The sequence below is a fragment of the Dama dama genome, chromosome 9 (genome assembly GCF_033118175.1).
Source record: "Dama dama isolate Ldn47 chromosome 9, ASM3311817v1, whole genome shotgun sequence".
Classification (NCBI taxonomy): Eukaryota; Metazoa; Chordata; class Mammalia; order Artiodactyla; family Cervidae; genus Dama; species Dama dama.
In genome coordinates, this window is record NC_083689.1 from 59,631,133 (window position 1) to 59,647,538 (window position 16,406).

The 16,406-nt window shown below is 38.1% G+C and overlaps 1 protein-coding gene across 2 annotated transcripts in view; it reads right to left on the reverse strand.

Annotated features, from left to right (window-relative positions):
- LARS1 (leucyl-tRNA synthetase 1) overlaps positions 1–16,406 on the reverse strand; it is a 62,115-nt gene that overhangs the window by 26,840 nt on the left and 18,869 nt on the right. For both annotated transcript variants that reach the window (XM_061151639.1, XM_061151640.1), the window contains exons 9-20: positions 16,303–16,370; positions 15,974–16,199; positions 12,890–12,977; positions 12,730–12,806; positions 11,433–11,486; positions 10,208–10,348; positions 6,904–6,981; positions 3,178–3,263; positions 3,018–3,083; positions 2,706–2,788; positions 2,170–2,308; positions 1,048–1,260 (exon numbers count right to left, since the gene is read on the reverse strand). In XM_061151639.1, coding sequence (XP_061007622.1) covers positions 1,048–1,260; positions 2,170–2,308; positions 2,706–2,788; positions 3,018–3,083; positions 3,178–3,263; positions 6,904–6,981; positions 10,208–10,348; positions 11,433–11,486; positions 12,730–12,806; positions 12,890–12,977; positions 15,974–16,199; positions 16,303–16,370 — 1,319 coding nt within the window. The remainder of the gene's footprint in view (positions 1–1,047; positions 1,261–2,169; positions 2,309–2,705; positions 2,789–3,017; positions 3,084–3,177; positions 3,264–6,903; positions 6,982–10,207; positions 10,349–11,432; positions 11,487–12,729; positions 12,807–12,889; positions 12,978–15,973; positions 16,200–16,302; positions 16,371–16,406) is intronic.

A 16,406-nucleotide genomic window follows, 5' to 3' on the forward strand; every position in this document is an offset into this window, starting at 1 on the left:
CAGGCTCCTCTGTCCATGGGATTTTCCAGGCAGGAATACTGAAGTGGGTTGCTATTTTCTCTTCCAGGGGATCTTCCCGACCCAGGGATCAAACCCACATCTCCTGCATTGCAGGTGGATTCTTTCCCACTGTGCCACCAGGGATAGATCCTCTTCCACGAAAAGTTGCAGTGAAAATTACATGAGTTACTAAAAGTGATTATAACAATGGTAACATAAGCACCGGAAGCTACCATTTATCTATAATTTTTAACACCCTCATATATGTCCAAAACTTGATGCAATGGGAGAAGTATTCAATCATGTTACTAACAAGTACTTCTAAAACACCCGATTTCTCCAAAAACACATTGAGAAAACTAACTGAATGACAAGAACCACATCAGATTTATTTTATTCCTCTCCTTCAAAATCTTTTATTCTTGAGAAAGAAAATGTAATCTCATTCCAAATGCAATCTCACCCTAAATACAAGAAGTTCCATGAGATTGCTTTGGTTCTGCAAAATAAAATTTGAATAGTGGGAGGGGTTTGTTTCTTCAGCTACTTGAAGACAGGAGAGAAAGACACAGGAACATGTCTGGGTCAAAAGGGAAGATGACAGAAGGAATACTCTCGAGCACATGGTATTAAAAATGCATCTCTGAGCCAGATTCTAGTCAGAACATCATGACTTAATACTGGAAACTTGGGGCTCTCAGCTCTAAAAGGATGTTTCCTTCCCATTCTAATGACCTAGGCTCTGTTTGAAATTGCCTGTTATTTCAGCATCTTAACAGGTCAAATGAGTCACGTAATAGGTCAAGCGAATTACTGATTGACCGTCAAAGTATCTGAAATGTGAAATGCTTTGGCAGTCCAAAGCAGGTATGAGAATTTCTGTATATAACAGAAGGTGTGCTTTCTCCTTCATTATATTTAATATAAGAAAAAGAACATATTGGCAAATCTAACAATACCCTCTACAATAACATCAGTATATTTGAAGCCACAAGGAACCCTTGTCAATAATCAATAAGCTTAGTTCACATCTTTTTTAGCACTCACCACTCTTCTGGCCACATAGCCACATGATTATAAAGGAAATATGAAAGATGATTTGGAATAAGATCCTTGCCAGAGGCTCGAAGGTCCACAGGATACCAGAACTCAAATTCCTGCTTTAACTGATCTAATTTTTCCTTTGGGATCTGAGTCTTAGGAAATGGAGCTTCCTTGAAGAAAATATAATCCCAAACCTCCTTGGTCATTTGCTGTGGTCTGTATTAAAATAGAAGTAATGAATAAACAACAACAGAACACATATAGTTTCTTTGAAAAAAACCAACATTCTAATGCAACCATGAAGTAGAAACCGATTTTTTTTTTAAGTATTTATTCTACTTATTCATTTATTTGGCTGTGTCGAGTCTTAGCTGTGGCATGGGGGATTGTCATTGCATCATGCCAGATCTTTCATTTCAGCACACAGATCCTCTAGTTGTGGCACACAGGCTCAGTAGTTGCACAACTCGGCCTTAGTTGCTCCTCAGCATGTAGGATCTTAGTTCCCCAACTAGGGATTGAACCCGCATTCCGTGCATTGCAAGGTGGATTCTTAACTACTGGACCACCAGTGACGTCCCAGAAATCACTTTCTTAATGTTTTACAGTAAGAAATGAGGACAAGAGACTCCCATAAGAATAAAGAGTGGATAACAGAGGGGTTTTTTATTACTTTTTCTCAGTTCAGCAGCAAAAAACATCATGACAAAATTCCACTAAATGAATTCTTAAAAAAACAAATTATTAGAAAGTATTTTCAGGGACTTCTCTGGTGGTCCAGGGGTTAAGAATCTGCCTTCCAATTCAGGGGACGTGGATTCAGTCCCTGGTTGGGGAACTAAGATCCCACTTGCCAAGGGGCAAATAAGCCCACATTCTGCAACTACAGAACCCATGCGCTCTGAAGCCTGCACACCACAATTAGAGAGAAAGCTTGAGCACTGAAAAGTCCTTGCACCGCAACTAAAGATCCAGAATGCCACAATAATGATATTGCCTCAACTAAGATCAGATGCATCCAAAAATAAATTAATTTTTTTTTAAAAAAAGCATTTTCAATACATAAATCAAAAAATTACATCTCATGCTAACAAATTACCTTTCTTCCCCTATCCATTTACCAACCTGATGCCCAACGGAGACTCTGCTTGTCCATGCAAGCTACCTCCCTGCAGCAGGTGTGCAACTGTGTAAAATGCCATGTAAATAGTGGAGTCAGAGAGCGATTCAATCAGCCACTGCTCATCCCAGGGCAAACGAGTCCCTACAAGTAAAAGGAAGAAAATTCGTGCAAGAGGAATCTAAGAGACACTTCATCCCCAGAATTCACATTTTCAAAAGCAGATCTCTAGCACTGACAAAGCTACTTCTGTAGGTTCTTAAATTTACTTGAATAGTACAAACTGATAAATTTTTTTTAAATGGTTGAAGCACTAGAAATTTCTATTAAAAATAACTGCACCATAAAACTATATGGGTTAGATACTTCTACCATCAGGTGAATAGGAGGGGGGACCAGACCCTAGTTTCTCTCACCCTCTAACCAAAAACCTCTCACTTCCAGTTCAGAAAAACAATGGGAGAGAAGAAAAAAGGTAAAGTGTTAACCTGCTGTGTAACTGGCCAAGCCATTCAAACAGACAAATCTGAAGTCTGCTTACCTAGGCCGTAAGTTCTTGAGCAAGCATGCTCCTGCAGCCAATCTAAGGTTGCTTCAAAATTCCTCCTAGTCTCCTCACAGTACCTGGACAGAGCAGAATATAATGTGTCTCTCCTCTTCGGCTTCATCGTCTTCCCTATTTCTCATCTGCTTCCCCTTCCCCTTGGAGAAGGGAATGGCAACCCACTCTAGTATTCTTGCCTGGAGAATTCCATGGACAAGGGAGCCTAGCGGGCAACAGTCCACGGACTCAGAGTTGGACATGACTGAACGACTAACACTTCCCCTTCCCCAGCACCTTCTCCCATCTTACGTTTCTAGATTCTTCAAGCATTGGGATGTCTGTTTTTTCCAGTTCTCGTCTCCATAATCCAAGTACCTGGGAGTGGACAAATTGATTAAAAAAAAAAAAGTCAAGGATAAGCAAAGTGACGGGAGAAAATTTCTGCTTGCTATCTATAAGAGAAACTAACCACTGGTCACACAGGGCCACAACACATTCATCTGAAGACCTGGACATAACTTGTTTCTCTGGTTCCATGTAAATATATGCATCTCCCTAGATGAAAGTAAATAAAAATATGTCAGATACCATGTCAAAGCAATCTCTATTCCTCAAGAAAAGAAGTAACTTTAAAAAAAATGCTCTACCACCAATAACTAAATTGCAAGTTTTCACTATGTCTTCCCTCTTCCCAGAGTAGAAGTTACTTGCCTTTCCTTCTATATATCACTTGTTTCTGAAAAGGCCTGCATCTTTATCAGGTGGATCACCTTCCCTAGGTACAACTTATTCCTTTGCAGAGTAAAAGATGTTTAACAGCTTCTATTGCTATGGTTTTAAAGCTATGGCAGCCTTCTATTTCTGTTACAAGAACATAAAAATAGGAAACTAAATGCATGGAACAACTGCCTTTAAAAAAACACAGGCATGAAAACTAGATACGGAAAATAACATTACCAAAGATTTATAGTATTGTGAAAAATTTCCACTAGAAAATTGACCATAAATTTTATTTTTTTTAAATATTAAAACATTAAAACAAATATCTCTTAAGGTGTTACAATCCCAAGCTTATTAGGCTAGGATAATTTTTTAAAATAAGATTCAGCATTGTTATTCATAAAGTGATTCACTGCTCTGTGTTCTTAACACAAGTTCTTCACACTGAAACAGGTAGGACTTTGGTTTAACAATGGTAAATTAAAAACAGACATTTAATTAACTCTGCTCCTTCTCAAAATTCGAACAAAATGACAACAAAGAGGATTTCTTTTTAATGGTATGAAGTCACAAAGACAAGAATGGGATAAGAAATAACATCAACCAAATTTTGAAAACTAAAAAGCAGAATGACTGACAATTGTATTAGTGGACCAAAGGAAGCTAGCTGAATCCTAAGCCCACAGAAGAGAAAGCTGAATTCTTGTGGCTCAGTTCGTAAAGAATCTGCCTGCAATGCAGGGGACCTGGATTCAAGCCCTGAGTTGGGAAGAACCCCCAGAGAAGGGAAAGGCTACCCACTCCTGTATTCTGGCCTGGAGAATTCCACGGACTATGGACTGTATAGTCCATAGGGTTGCAAAGAGTCGGCCACGATTGAGCAACTTTCACTTCCCTTGCATTACAGAACCTCCAAAAGACTCGAGATTTGTGGCACAAGACAGCTCTGGAAAAGGAGGTAACATGAGGCTGGAAAGAGGAAGAGTCACTGAAGTCTTTTAAAGAAGTTAGAACCAGATACCCTAATCCCACACTATGCAGACAGGCAGCTGCCCCTCCCTGTGCCTGCAGAGCAATGAGGGTTTATGCTCGGGAGAGGACAACACAGAGTCTCCCAATCGGAGGACAAAGTTGAGGGAATGGGTTTCATAGTGAAAAGAGGGGGATTAAAAGAAAGTCAGCACACGGGCACTGATACCCACCCTGGCAATCTTCCTTCATGTTAGCTCCCAGAATGCTCACTTAGCTTAGACCCTCTAAGCCAGAAACTGAAGAATCTTCTGAGAGGAATCTAACAAACCACAAAGCCCTACTTAACATCAAGGCTAACAACAGGGCTTCCCTCTGGCCCAAATGGACCTTCCATATCTCTCCCAGTGAAGCCCAGTGACAAGTTCTACCTATATCCAAAAAGGTTCCAATCATCTTTTTTTTTCTTTTCAATCATCTTTTTGTATGCACTCTTAAATATCAATAGTCTTCCTCAGACTAATAAGAAATTAAAATTTCATATTCATGAAATAAGAATTGCAACATCCTATCACAAAAGATCAGATAACAAGAATAAGTTTTTAAACTGGCTCTGAGTTGGTAAATGCTTAAGCTGAGTAAGAGGTATACAGGAATTCATTACACTACTCCACTTTTCTATGTTTGAAATTTTCTACACAAAGAAAAAAATTTAGTGATTTTTTAAGGAATATTTATTTATACATACATGCACAAGCACACGTGGAGCTGACATAAAAAACACACAGTAAACAAACGCACAAAAACTCATAGGAAGAAAAAGTTGAGGGACTCCCCCAGAGAGAAAAGCAAAAGAACTTCCAGAGTCTAATAGAGCCAATATCTGAATAGTAAGAATTCCGAAAACAAAAATAAAGAGTAAGAAGGGATAAAACAATAAAACAAAAAGTTAATTTTCCCAGAATTAAAGAACATAAGCTTCCAGACTGAAGGAGCCAATCCTACACCCAGAAGAACGAATGAAAACTAATCTACACCAAATAAATCATCATGAAATTTCAAAAGAGAGGATTCTACAAGCTTGGCAAGGGGGAGGGGAGACATAGATCACGCCATAGCAGAATGGTTTTGGACTTCTTAACAGCATCACTGAACCAGAACACCATGGGTAATGGCCTTCAAATTTTTAAGGGAAAATTATTTCTAACCCAGAATCCTACATCCAAGCATTCAAGTATGAGGACAGAATAAAGATATTTCAGATATGGAAGGTCATAAAATTTACCTTCCAGGTACCCTTTTCCAGGAACATTTCTAGAGGTAGAGCTTCAACAAAACAAGAAAGTAAATAAGAAAGAAGCAGCCATGGGGTCAAGGAGATTCAACTCAAGGAAAACAAAGGAAATCCTAAGTAACAGTGGAGGAATATCCCAGATGACATTTGTGCACGCCTACAGTAAGCAACCAGTCTGGATGACTACAACAGGCTGGAAGGCTCTGGGAGAACTTTCTCTAACATGTAAACAATAGCACACTGATATGTTTAAAAGTACTGAGAAGAGAAATAAACAGTTGGACAGAGTTTGGGGATGAAATGTGTATAATTATATTTAAAAGTAAAAAAAGTAGAGAAAGAAAAAAAAGACAGTTATTAACTCCAAGGAAAACCAAAAGCTGAGGAAGAGAAGTTCTCATTGTATACTACATTATGGATCAGCCATTCTCAACACACTGACTACCTCTCTAACCTAAGTTATAATATTCCTATACTAGGAAGATGTGGGGTGAAGAAGTATATACAAATATGAGGTTAGAGGGGAACACACAGATTGGAGAAGAGTTAAATCTTGATCTTTCATAGCAGGAAATCAATGGCTAATACCTAAAACTGAAAAATTTTTAAATTACATTACAAGCGTTTAGATTACAGATCTGTAAGAGAGGTGGAGATACTAAAAGAAATAACAAAACAGATGAAAGTAAGCCTGTCCAAAGAAAAGAAATTTAAGAGGATGTGGAAGAATGGAGAGGAAACTGCTGCCTTTTTTTAACAAGCCTTACAGACCACAGTCTCTCTGTATTACAGGTATACATAACTGTCAAAAACAAAAATTCAGTTTCAAAAGTTCAGCAGCTAAGTAGTTCAACAACAAAAAAATTACAACAAAAACGAAGAGGGGGAAAAGGATGAAAGCAAAAAGCACTACAGAAAGACTTGTTAACTACCAGTACTGCAAATGGTCACTGGCAGAAAGCATCATTAAATTTCGCTGTATGTGATCTACACATGCCAACTTTAGAACACTACCTTCATCAACATTACAGGTGGGATGTTCAGGTTAAATGAATTGCTATTATTAAACAGGTCTTCAATTTTATATGTAAATAAAATTATATCTTTAATACAGCTCCAGGTTCTACTACAGAAAATTGCTAATTAACATTGTAAAGTCTATGAACTAAAAGCTCTTCTAAAACAGCCTTCAGGGGATAGTCTATTACATACAGTGTCAATCATCTTGTTTCTAATAGTCTTCTTTACGTCTTGGACCTTCCGTCCCTTAAATCCATCCACCAACATTACCTAAAAGGATAAGAAGTGTAAAAACATGTACAATTAAAATTTGTTTTGGGTCCCCCCTTAAACTTTCTCCTACCTAAGCTTACCTCCACAAACAATCAAGATATCTTCAGTGTGAAATTTATCACATTTATAACCATACATCTTTATTTTGGCACAGCTTGGACAACTAATATTTATAACACACTTGTTTTTCTTTTAGTGTAACTAGGATACATATTATGAACATGATTAGAAAGAAAGTTCACTTCCTTCCCACTTCTTAGGTTTCCATGTGGAGAGAATTCCTCTGCCCTAACTCACATCATTCCTGAAGGCTTTGGGGGAAGGAACTGAGCTAGTGCAGCTCAGCCCGTTAGGCTTCTCTTTTCAACTCCGTCTGTTGCCAGCAAGCATTCTCCTTTGCCTGGCCATGTGATAAACTTGGCTCTGAGACGAGGGCCTACGGTTTCTCAACTCTGCCTTTTATTTAATGGGGAGATTGAATTCTCGAGCGAGTATTGCCTTGCCCATTGTTGTCACAGAGCTAAGACACCATCCCCTTCCGGCTGATACTGACCTCCATCTATCTGATTCCTGTTGACTCTTTCAAATAGGTTTTATCTTTTTTATGTTTTGGGGGCTTTCTGGCCATACCTCACAGCTTGTAGGATTTTAGTTCCCAATCCAGGGATCAAACTTGGGCCTTCAGCAATGAGAATGCAGAGTCCTAACCACAGGATCACAGGGATTTCCCAATACTTTCTACCTTAAGTGGAAAAGACACGTTTTCTATTTTCACCTCCCAATCCTCTAACGTGCCAAAATGCTCCGCATCTATTTAATTCACCATTATGAAATTACAGATTATTGATCATCATGGCACAGGGGTTAACAGCACAAATCTTAGAGCCAAGTTGCCTAGTTTGAGTTCCAGCTCTGCTTTGACCTGGCTATCTGGCTGATACTGGGTAAATTATTTAGTGTCTTAGTACCTCAATTTCCTCATCTGTTAAATGGGAATAAGTGCCTACTTTGCAAGGTCATTTTGAGATGTAAATAAGTGAATATGTAAGTGCTATATTAGTGTTGGCTTTTAGTGTCATCCAAAACATGGATGAGTTGAGTTTTAAAAAAGACATATAAACAATATTTGGTCATACAGAGAAATGGAAAGCAAAAGTAAAAAACATTCTCATTTACAGCCTTAAAAATATTCAACCTCAAGTCACTAATAACTTGACTGGGTTTTTACTTTCTCTAGCCTCACCTTCTTTCCACAGAAATGTAAGCCACATTAACATATGTACAATTAAGGAGAAAAGAGAGGTTCCAAAATTGTGCTAAGATGACATGTAGTAGTTGTATTAACAAGTAAATTAATGAACTGAATGAAACTGCTTATTTAAAATTTCATCTCATTAAGATAGCAAAGGAAAAAAAAGAGAGAGAGCAAAGGGACCGGGTATTATCCACAAACCTTTGGCGTGTATTGCATAAAAAGACGAACTAACTTTAAACATCATCTTTATAAACTCACTCACAGATTATGGGCAGAAAAATGGAACTTCTGTAATACTACTGGACAAAAATAGATTTAAAAAAAGAAATTTGGAAAGAGAAGAACATAATCTTATAATCAGTTCAGTTCAGTTCAGTCGCTCAGCCATGTCTGACGCTTTGTGACCCCATGGACTGGAGCACGCCAGGCTTCCCTGTCCATCACCAACTCCTGAAGCTTGCTCAAACTCATGTCCATCGAGTCAGTGATGCCATCCAACCATCTTATCCTCTTTCATCCCCTTCTCCTCTTGCCTTCAATCTTTCCCAGAATCAGGGTCTTTTCAAATGAGTCAGTTCTTCGCATCAGGTGGCCAAAGTACTGGAGTTCAGCTTCAGCATCAGTCCTTCCAGTGAATATTCAGGACTGATTTCCTTTAGGATGGAGAGGTTGGATCTCCTTGCAGTCCAAGGGATTCTCAAGATCTTCTCCAACACCACACTTTAAAAACATCAATTCTTCGACACTCAGCTTTATGGTCCAACTCTCACATCCATACGTGACTAACAAAAAAACTATAGCTTTGACTAGATGGACCTTTGTTGGCAAAGTAATGTCTCTGCTTTTTAATATGCTGTCTAGGCTGGTCATAACTTTTCTTCCAAGAAGCAAGCGTCTTTTAATTTCATGGCTGCAGTCACCATCTGCAGTGATTCTGGAGCCCAAGAAAACAAAGTCTGTCACTGTTTCCATTGTTTCCCCATCTATTTGCCAGGAAGTGATGGGATCTGATGCCATGATCTCAGTTTTCTGAATGTTGAGTTTTAAGCCAACTTTTTCACTCTCCTCTTTCACTTTAATCAAGAGGCTCTTTAGTTCTTCTTCGCTTTCTGCCATAAGGGTGGTGTCATCTTCATATCCAAGGTTATTGATATTTCTCCCAACAATCTTGATTCTAGCTTATGTTTCATCCAGACCGGCATTTTACATGATGCTCTCTGCATGTAAGTTAAATAAGCAGGGTGACAGTATGCCGCCTTGACGTATTCCTTTCCCAATCTGGAACCAGTCCATTGTTCCATGTCTAGTTCTAACTGATGCTTCTTGACCTGCATACAGATTTCTCAGGAGGCAGGTCAGGTGGTCTGGTATTCCCATCTCTGGAAGAATCTTCCACAGTTTGTGGTGATCCACACAGTCAAAGGCTTTGGCATAGTCAATAAAGCAGAAATAGATGTTTTTCTGGACCTTTCTTGCTTTTTCAATGATCCAATGAATGTTGGCAATTTGATCTCTGGTTCCTCTGGCTTTTCTAAATCCAGCTTGAACATGTGGAAATTCTTGGTTCACACACTGTTGAAGCCTCATTTGGAGAATTTTGAGCATTACTTTGCTAGTGTGTGAGATGAGTACAATGGTGCAGTAGTTTGAGCATTCTTTGGCATTGCCTTTCTTTGGGACTGGAATGAAAACTGACCTTTTCCAGTCCTGTGGCCACTGCTGAGTTTTCCAAATTTGCTGGCATATTGAGTGCAGCGCTTTCACAAGATCATCTTTTAGGATTTGAAATAGCTCAACTGGAATTCCATCACCTCCACTAGCTTTGTTCATATCTTATAGTAATCCCTCTCAAATCAGGACACAGATGAATTTGTATTAAATCTTTCTATTTTTTTTCTAAATCAATAAGAAGAAAATCAAAGATCATGGAGTATGTAAATCAAAAATGATAACAAAAATATTACTTACACCATCATAAAAACCTCTTAGATACAATTTCTCCTTTGCTTCTGCAAGTTTTTCTCGGTCATTCTGGCTCTGAATTTTCAATTCATCACATATAGTTACAGCAGAAAGCTTTCCAAAATCTGGGATTTCAATGATTGGCACCTGCAAAAAAGAGAAATGTGAAACTATTAACACTGAATGAACATAAAAACAGCCTTATGGGCATAGTCCTTTGCCTCCACTGTCCAATGAAGTCATATGAGATTTTATATATGATTAGGTCAGCTCCACACCTTAGGGAAAACATCCAGATGTGAATCTATCTTCCTACTGTCCATAGGAACCACCTAAATTCTCTGCACCAACCCCCACACTGTCCTTTCCTTGCTACACATATAGCTTCCACAGCTCTCAAGCCCTCACTGAGCATATAATTTACTGAATAATGTTCAAAACTGGCAAAATGATGTATGCATGTGTGCTAAATCATTTTAGTCATGTCCAACTCTCTGCAACCCTATGGACTGTAGCCGGCCAGGCTTCTCTCTCCATGGGATTCTCCAGGCAAGAATACTGGAGAGGGTTGCCATTTCCTACTCCAGGGGATCTTCCAGACCCAGGGATTGAACCCTAGTCTCTTATGTATCCTGCATTGGCAGTCAGATTCTTTACCACTAGCCCCACCTGGGAAGCCAGTGAAATGATGTAAACAACTAAATTTATGGATGGTCTTATTCTGATTTATATTAAGTCTTCCAGAGTCTCCATGAAAATTATTCACTAGTAATTTACATTTCTAAAGACACTAACATGAAAACATAAACATTCATGAGTAACATGGCAAAATTTTATCTTTAGAAGCCTGGAAATTTGCCACACTAAAAAATAAGTTACTATAGAATTGGTGATACGAAAAGGCAAACTCTTTGTTCTCAAACTGCAGGTGGCAGGTGCTAAGAAAATGCCTACTGTTAAAAGTTTTTTGTTTGTTCTTATCCATCACAGCAAATATCAAGTTAAAGCAGATAAACTGTTAAACTCTATCTTATTTTCATTCTCTACGAGTTGGTGATGGACAGGGAGGCCTGGCCTGCTGCTGTCCATGGGGTCACAAAGAATAGGACACGACTGACCGAATGAACTGAACTAAACTGAATCAATTATTTAATTCTGTTACAAGTGCTAGCTCTTTTCTTCCTCTAATGAAAATATGGACATTAATATTCTGAATCATCCATGTACTCACAGGTTCAAATGGCAAGACCATGTCATCTCTAATTCCGTACTTCACTCGTAAAGCCTACAAAAACAAAAAGGAAGTTAACGCTTATGATCAATATTTTTCTGGTATTATCATTAAGAAGTACCCTCTAAACTTTTTTAAAGTATTTTTCTTCTTCTCTCCATAAAGAACAATTCTTTATTTTATAGAGAAAAAATCTCAAGAGGGGATGTATGACTTTTAAAAACTAAACAGTTTAAGTTAGACTGAATTGCTTAAATGATGAAACTATACAGTCCAAAGCAAAAGTTCACACAGACACACACATATCACTTAAAATGAGGTTCACATTCCAGTTGCAATGAAAATGCGAGTATCAGAAACGTGTTTTTACAAACTTTCTCCTGTTAGCAATCAAGTTGTTCTTCAGCAGGTGAATAAATAAATATACATCCAGACAACAGAATATTAATCAGTGCTAAAAAGAAACAAGCTATCATGCTATGAAAAGACATGAGAAACCAAAATGCTTATTACTAACTGAAAGAAAATCTAAGAAAGCTACATAAAGTATGAATCCAACTATTACATGACTTTCTGGAAAGGTAAAACTATGGTGACAATTAAAAAGATCAGTGGTTGCCAGGAGTGGGAGGGAAGAGAAATGAATAAGAAGAGCACAGAGGATTTTTAAAGCAGCGAAAATACTCTGTATATCATAATGATGGATACATGCATTAAATGTTTGCATAAACCCACAGAATGTACAATACCAAGAGTGAACCCTAAGGTAAACTATGGACTTTGGGGAATTATGACGTCAATGCATGTTCATCTTTGATAAAAACGTACCACTCCGGTGAGTGACACTAATAATGGGGGAGGCTATGCAGGTGTTGAAGCAGGGGGTGTTATCTGGGAATCTCTGTGCCTTCCTCACTATTTTTATTATGAACCTAAAATTGCCCTAAAAAAGTAAGTCTTAAAAAAAGATTCTTAAAAAAAAAAAAAGCTTCTACAGGGACTTCCCTGGCGATCTAGTGGTTAAGACATCACGCCTCCACAGCAGAGGGCGCAGGTTCAATCCCTAGCCGGGGAACTAAGATCTTGCATGCCTTGCAGGACAGCCAAAAAAAAAAGGTTCTATGAAATATTATATTTAAAATTCAAATCAAAGGAAAACATATAAATATCAAGAAACAGGTTAAAGATAGCATTAAAAAGATATCTGCATAGTTTTTCAGCCTAATCCAACAGTTCAGTGGTACCTAACCAATGAGATGATAAAGAGGAAATGTGATCATGAAACACAGAAACTCACTTGCTTTTTCTTCAAGTCTCTGAGGGCAGCAAAATCATCAGGAGAGTCAGAAGGAACACTTGTGACCACACCAGTGCCTTATAAAAGAAAATGGGAAATTAACTAATAACAACCAGAATGTGTACACCAAAGAATTTCTAGAAAGAAATAAACTCTTTACCTTTATCCTCCTTGATGGTGAGCATTGGGAGAACATAGATCACCTTGTAAGATGTTAGAGGTGCAGAAAGTGATACACCAAGAATATCCTATGTAAGAAAAAGATCAGTATAAAGAGGAAGTAACTTATTCTAATCATTAAAATTTAAAACTATGTTTATATTTTAAGCCATGAGAAGCTAATAATCAACAATACTCATTCTTTTTTACCTCCTAGACTAGAAACAACTGAAAATAATTACAAAGCCCAAATCTTGTAATGTTGTGAAGAAATTAGTACACTAATATATTGCTTTTAACTTTGCAGTCCTTTAGGAAAACAATATAGGAATCCACAGCAAGAGACAAAAATGTTCACACAGCTTGGACCCAGCAATCCAATTCCAGGAATTTACCTCAAAAGATTCTTTGAGAATCTGCCCAATGCTGTGTTAACTACATTAGCAAAACCTGGAAACAACTAAGACTTTAAATGATTTTTTTAAAAAATCACTTAATAAAATATGAGACATCAACAAGATAGAATATTATGTCTCTGTGTTTCTATTTTAAACAATAATTAGACAGTTAAGAAGATGTATCTAGTTTCTCTTTAAAATTAAAAAAAATAGAAGATCCAACAATATAGGACCCATATTCTTATATATGAACAAGCAGCTTGCAGCTGTTTGTTTAGCTACAGAAACACACTTTTCAATTCCATATAGTTTCCTTTGCCCATATACATAAGTTGCTTACAGAATTTGGAGCCATACTGATAAAGGCTAAATATCATTAACAGTTTAAAACTATTTTTAAAATTATACCACCCATTTCCCTCATAGCAGAATCTGCTCAAATTAACAAGGAAAGACGTTGCATTTAAGAGCAAGAAAAAAAAAAACTGTGTCATTAATACTGTTCCCCAAAACCTCTCAGACAAAATTCTAACATCAGGAACTAATGAGATGTGGCAGGACTGCTTATAACAGAAAGAAGCAATTCAAATATCCATTATACAGAGTCAGTAAATAATTTGTGGCCCAGCCAAACAATGGAATACTGTGTAACAGTAGAAAATAAGAACAAAGGGAATTCGTTGGCAGTCCAGTGGTTAGGACTCTACTTTCACTGCTAAGGGCCCAGGTTCAACCCCTGGTGAGGGAACTAAGATCCTAAAAGTCACACGGCACAGCCAAAAAAAAAAAGAAAGAATGAGAACAAGGAGATGTTTATCTACTGATAAAATGATTACCAAGAAATAGCTAAGTGAAAAAGAAAGTAGAACACAGAAGAATGTGATGAAATACACCGCCGTTTGTGTGTTAAAAAAGACAGCTAGAGAATATATATGTATATATTTGCTCGCATATACATGAAATATTTCTGGAAGGATTCACAAGACACTGGTTCCACTGACTGCTTCTGGAAGACAGAACTGAGTGATTGGGAGTATTTTGTGTGTCTTTTCTTTTTTTTTTTTTTGGCTGCACAGCCTACAGAATCTCAGCTCCCCAACCAGGGATGGAACATGTGCCCTCGGCAGTGAAATCACAGAATCCTAACCACAGGGCTACCAGGGAATCCCTTCTTTTTGTCTTTTAAATTTTGAGTCTTCTGAATATTTAGTAATCTAGTCAAAAAATAAATTTACAAAATAAGAAATGTCTAATCAAAAGGAGAATTGAGATGGTATTCTACTCATCTTTTTCTTTTAAAAGATTATCTATTAAGATACCAAAGATCAGCACTTAACCAAAGGGAATAAAACACCCTAGTAAACAAGTCAAAGTAAAATAAGCTCTAAGGATACTACAGGTGCTCACACTCGGTTATGTCCGACTCTGTGCGACCCCACGGACTGGGGCCCACCAGGCTCCTCTGTGCATGGGATTCTCCAGGCAAGAATACTGGAGTGGGTTGCCATCTCTTCCTCCAGGGAATCTTCCCGACCCAAGGATCCAGTCCGAGTCTCCTGTGTCTCCTGCATTGCAGGCAGATTCTTTACCAGCTGAGCCATCAGGGATTTAGTTAAGATCAAGACTTCCTTTTCAGAAAAACAAAGCAGCTGCTACTGCACACCAGGAACGCGGGTAATCATATTAAAAAAGTAGTATCAGGACTTCCCTGGTAGTCCAGTGTTAAGAATTCACCTGCCAATACAGCAGACACGGGTTCCATCCCTTATCAGGGAAGATCCCACATGCCACGGAGCAGCTAAGCCCATGTGCCGCATCTCCTGAAGCCCATGTGTCTAGAGTCTATGCTCTGCAACAAGAGAAGCCACTACAGTGCGAGGTCCGAGCACCGCAACTAGAGAGCAGCCCCTGCTCACTGCAGCTAGAGAAAGCCTGTGCACAGCAAAAACAACCCGTTTTTCAAAAGGAGTAATACAATGTCTACTGCAGCTATATACTAAATCTCTTGGGGAGAACTCTATTTTTCAATCAGATAATTACTAAGCAGAAACGTAAGATTCAAAAATGCTATTTTAGGGAATTCCCTGGCAATCCAGTGGTTAGGACTCCATGCTTCCACTGCCAGGGGCCTGGGGCTTAATCCCTGGTCAGGGAACTAAGATCTGACAAGCCACATGGTATGGTCAAAAAAATTTTTTTCTAATAAATACATAAATAAAAATGCTGTTTTACTGATATGGTCACACAATGAATATATCACAGCAATTAAAAAGCAGACAAAAAGAACAAACTACCCCTACATATACAACATGGGTGAATCTCACAGGCATCACATTGAGCCAAAGAAGCTAGACATAAAAGAGTACAGAGTATACAATTTCACTATGTAAAGTTCATGAAGAGCGACTCATCTTTGGTGATTTAGGTCACGGTAGTGGTTACCTCTGCAGAAGCAGGGATGTGAAATGGACATGAGAGTGCCTTCCGGAGTGCTCCAACTGGACATCCCTTGATTTGAGTGGTGCATAACATTTGAAGATATACCAAAATACACACTTAGGACTTACGCACTTGACTGTACGTATACCTTAGCTAAAATGTTTTTTTAAACGTTCTTTTCTCAAACTTCATTTCTGACATTTTCCTCTAAGTGTATGCCCTAAAATAAATTCTACTACCCAACTTACCTCTCCCATTAACTCTTTAACAACAGGTACCACTCCATTGTCCTTGGTAAAGCCCTGGTATGACATATTCCTTGCAGCTCTTTGGGTGCAGATGAATATATCACCATTCATTGTCTCAAATCCAATGTACTTCATATCGGGGCGAACCCAACAGTTTGTTTGTCCAAACATAGTCTCAGGTCTGAGAGTAGCAGCTACCAAGAAGATATTTTTCCCTTTCAAGCCACTGAGAAGAAAAAAACACACATTTATGCAAAATATTTTGTGGATTCTATCACGACCATCTGATACTTCAAAAAGGTGAAGCCACAATTCTTTGACAAACCTACCTTAATTTGGATGGGTATGGCTCAAGCACTTTCAACTTGATTAAAGTATATTCCTGAGGTCCAACACCCTAAACAAAATAAAAATTTGAAAGAGAAAAGAGTTG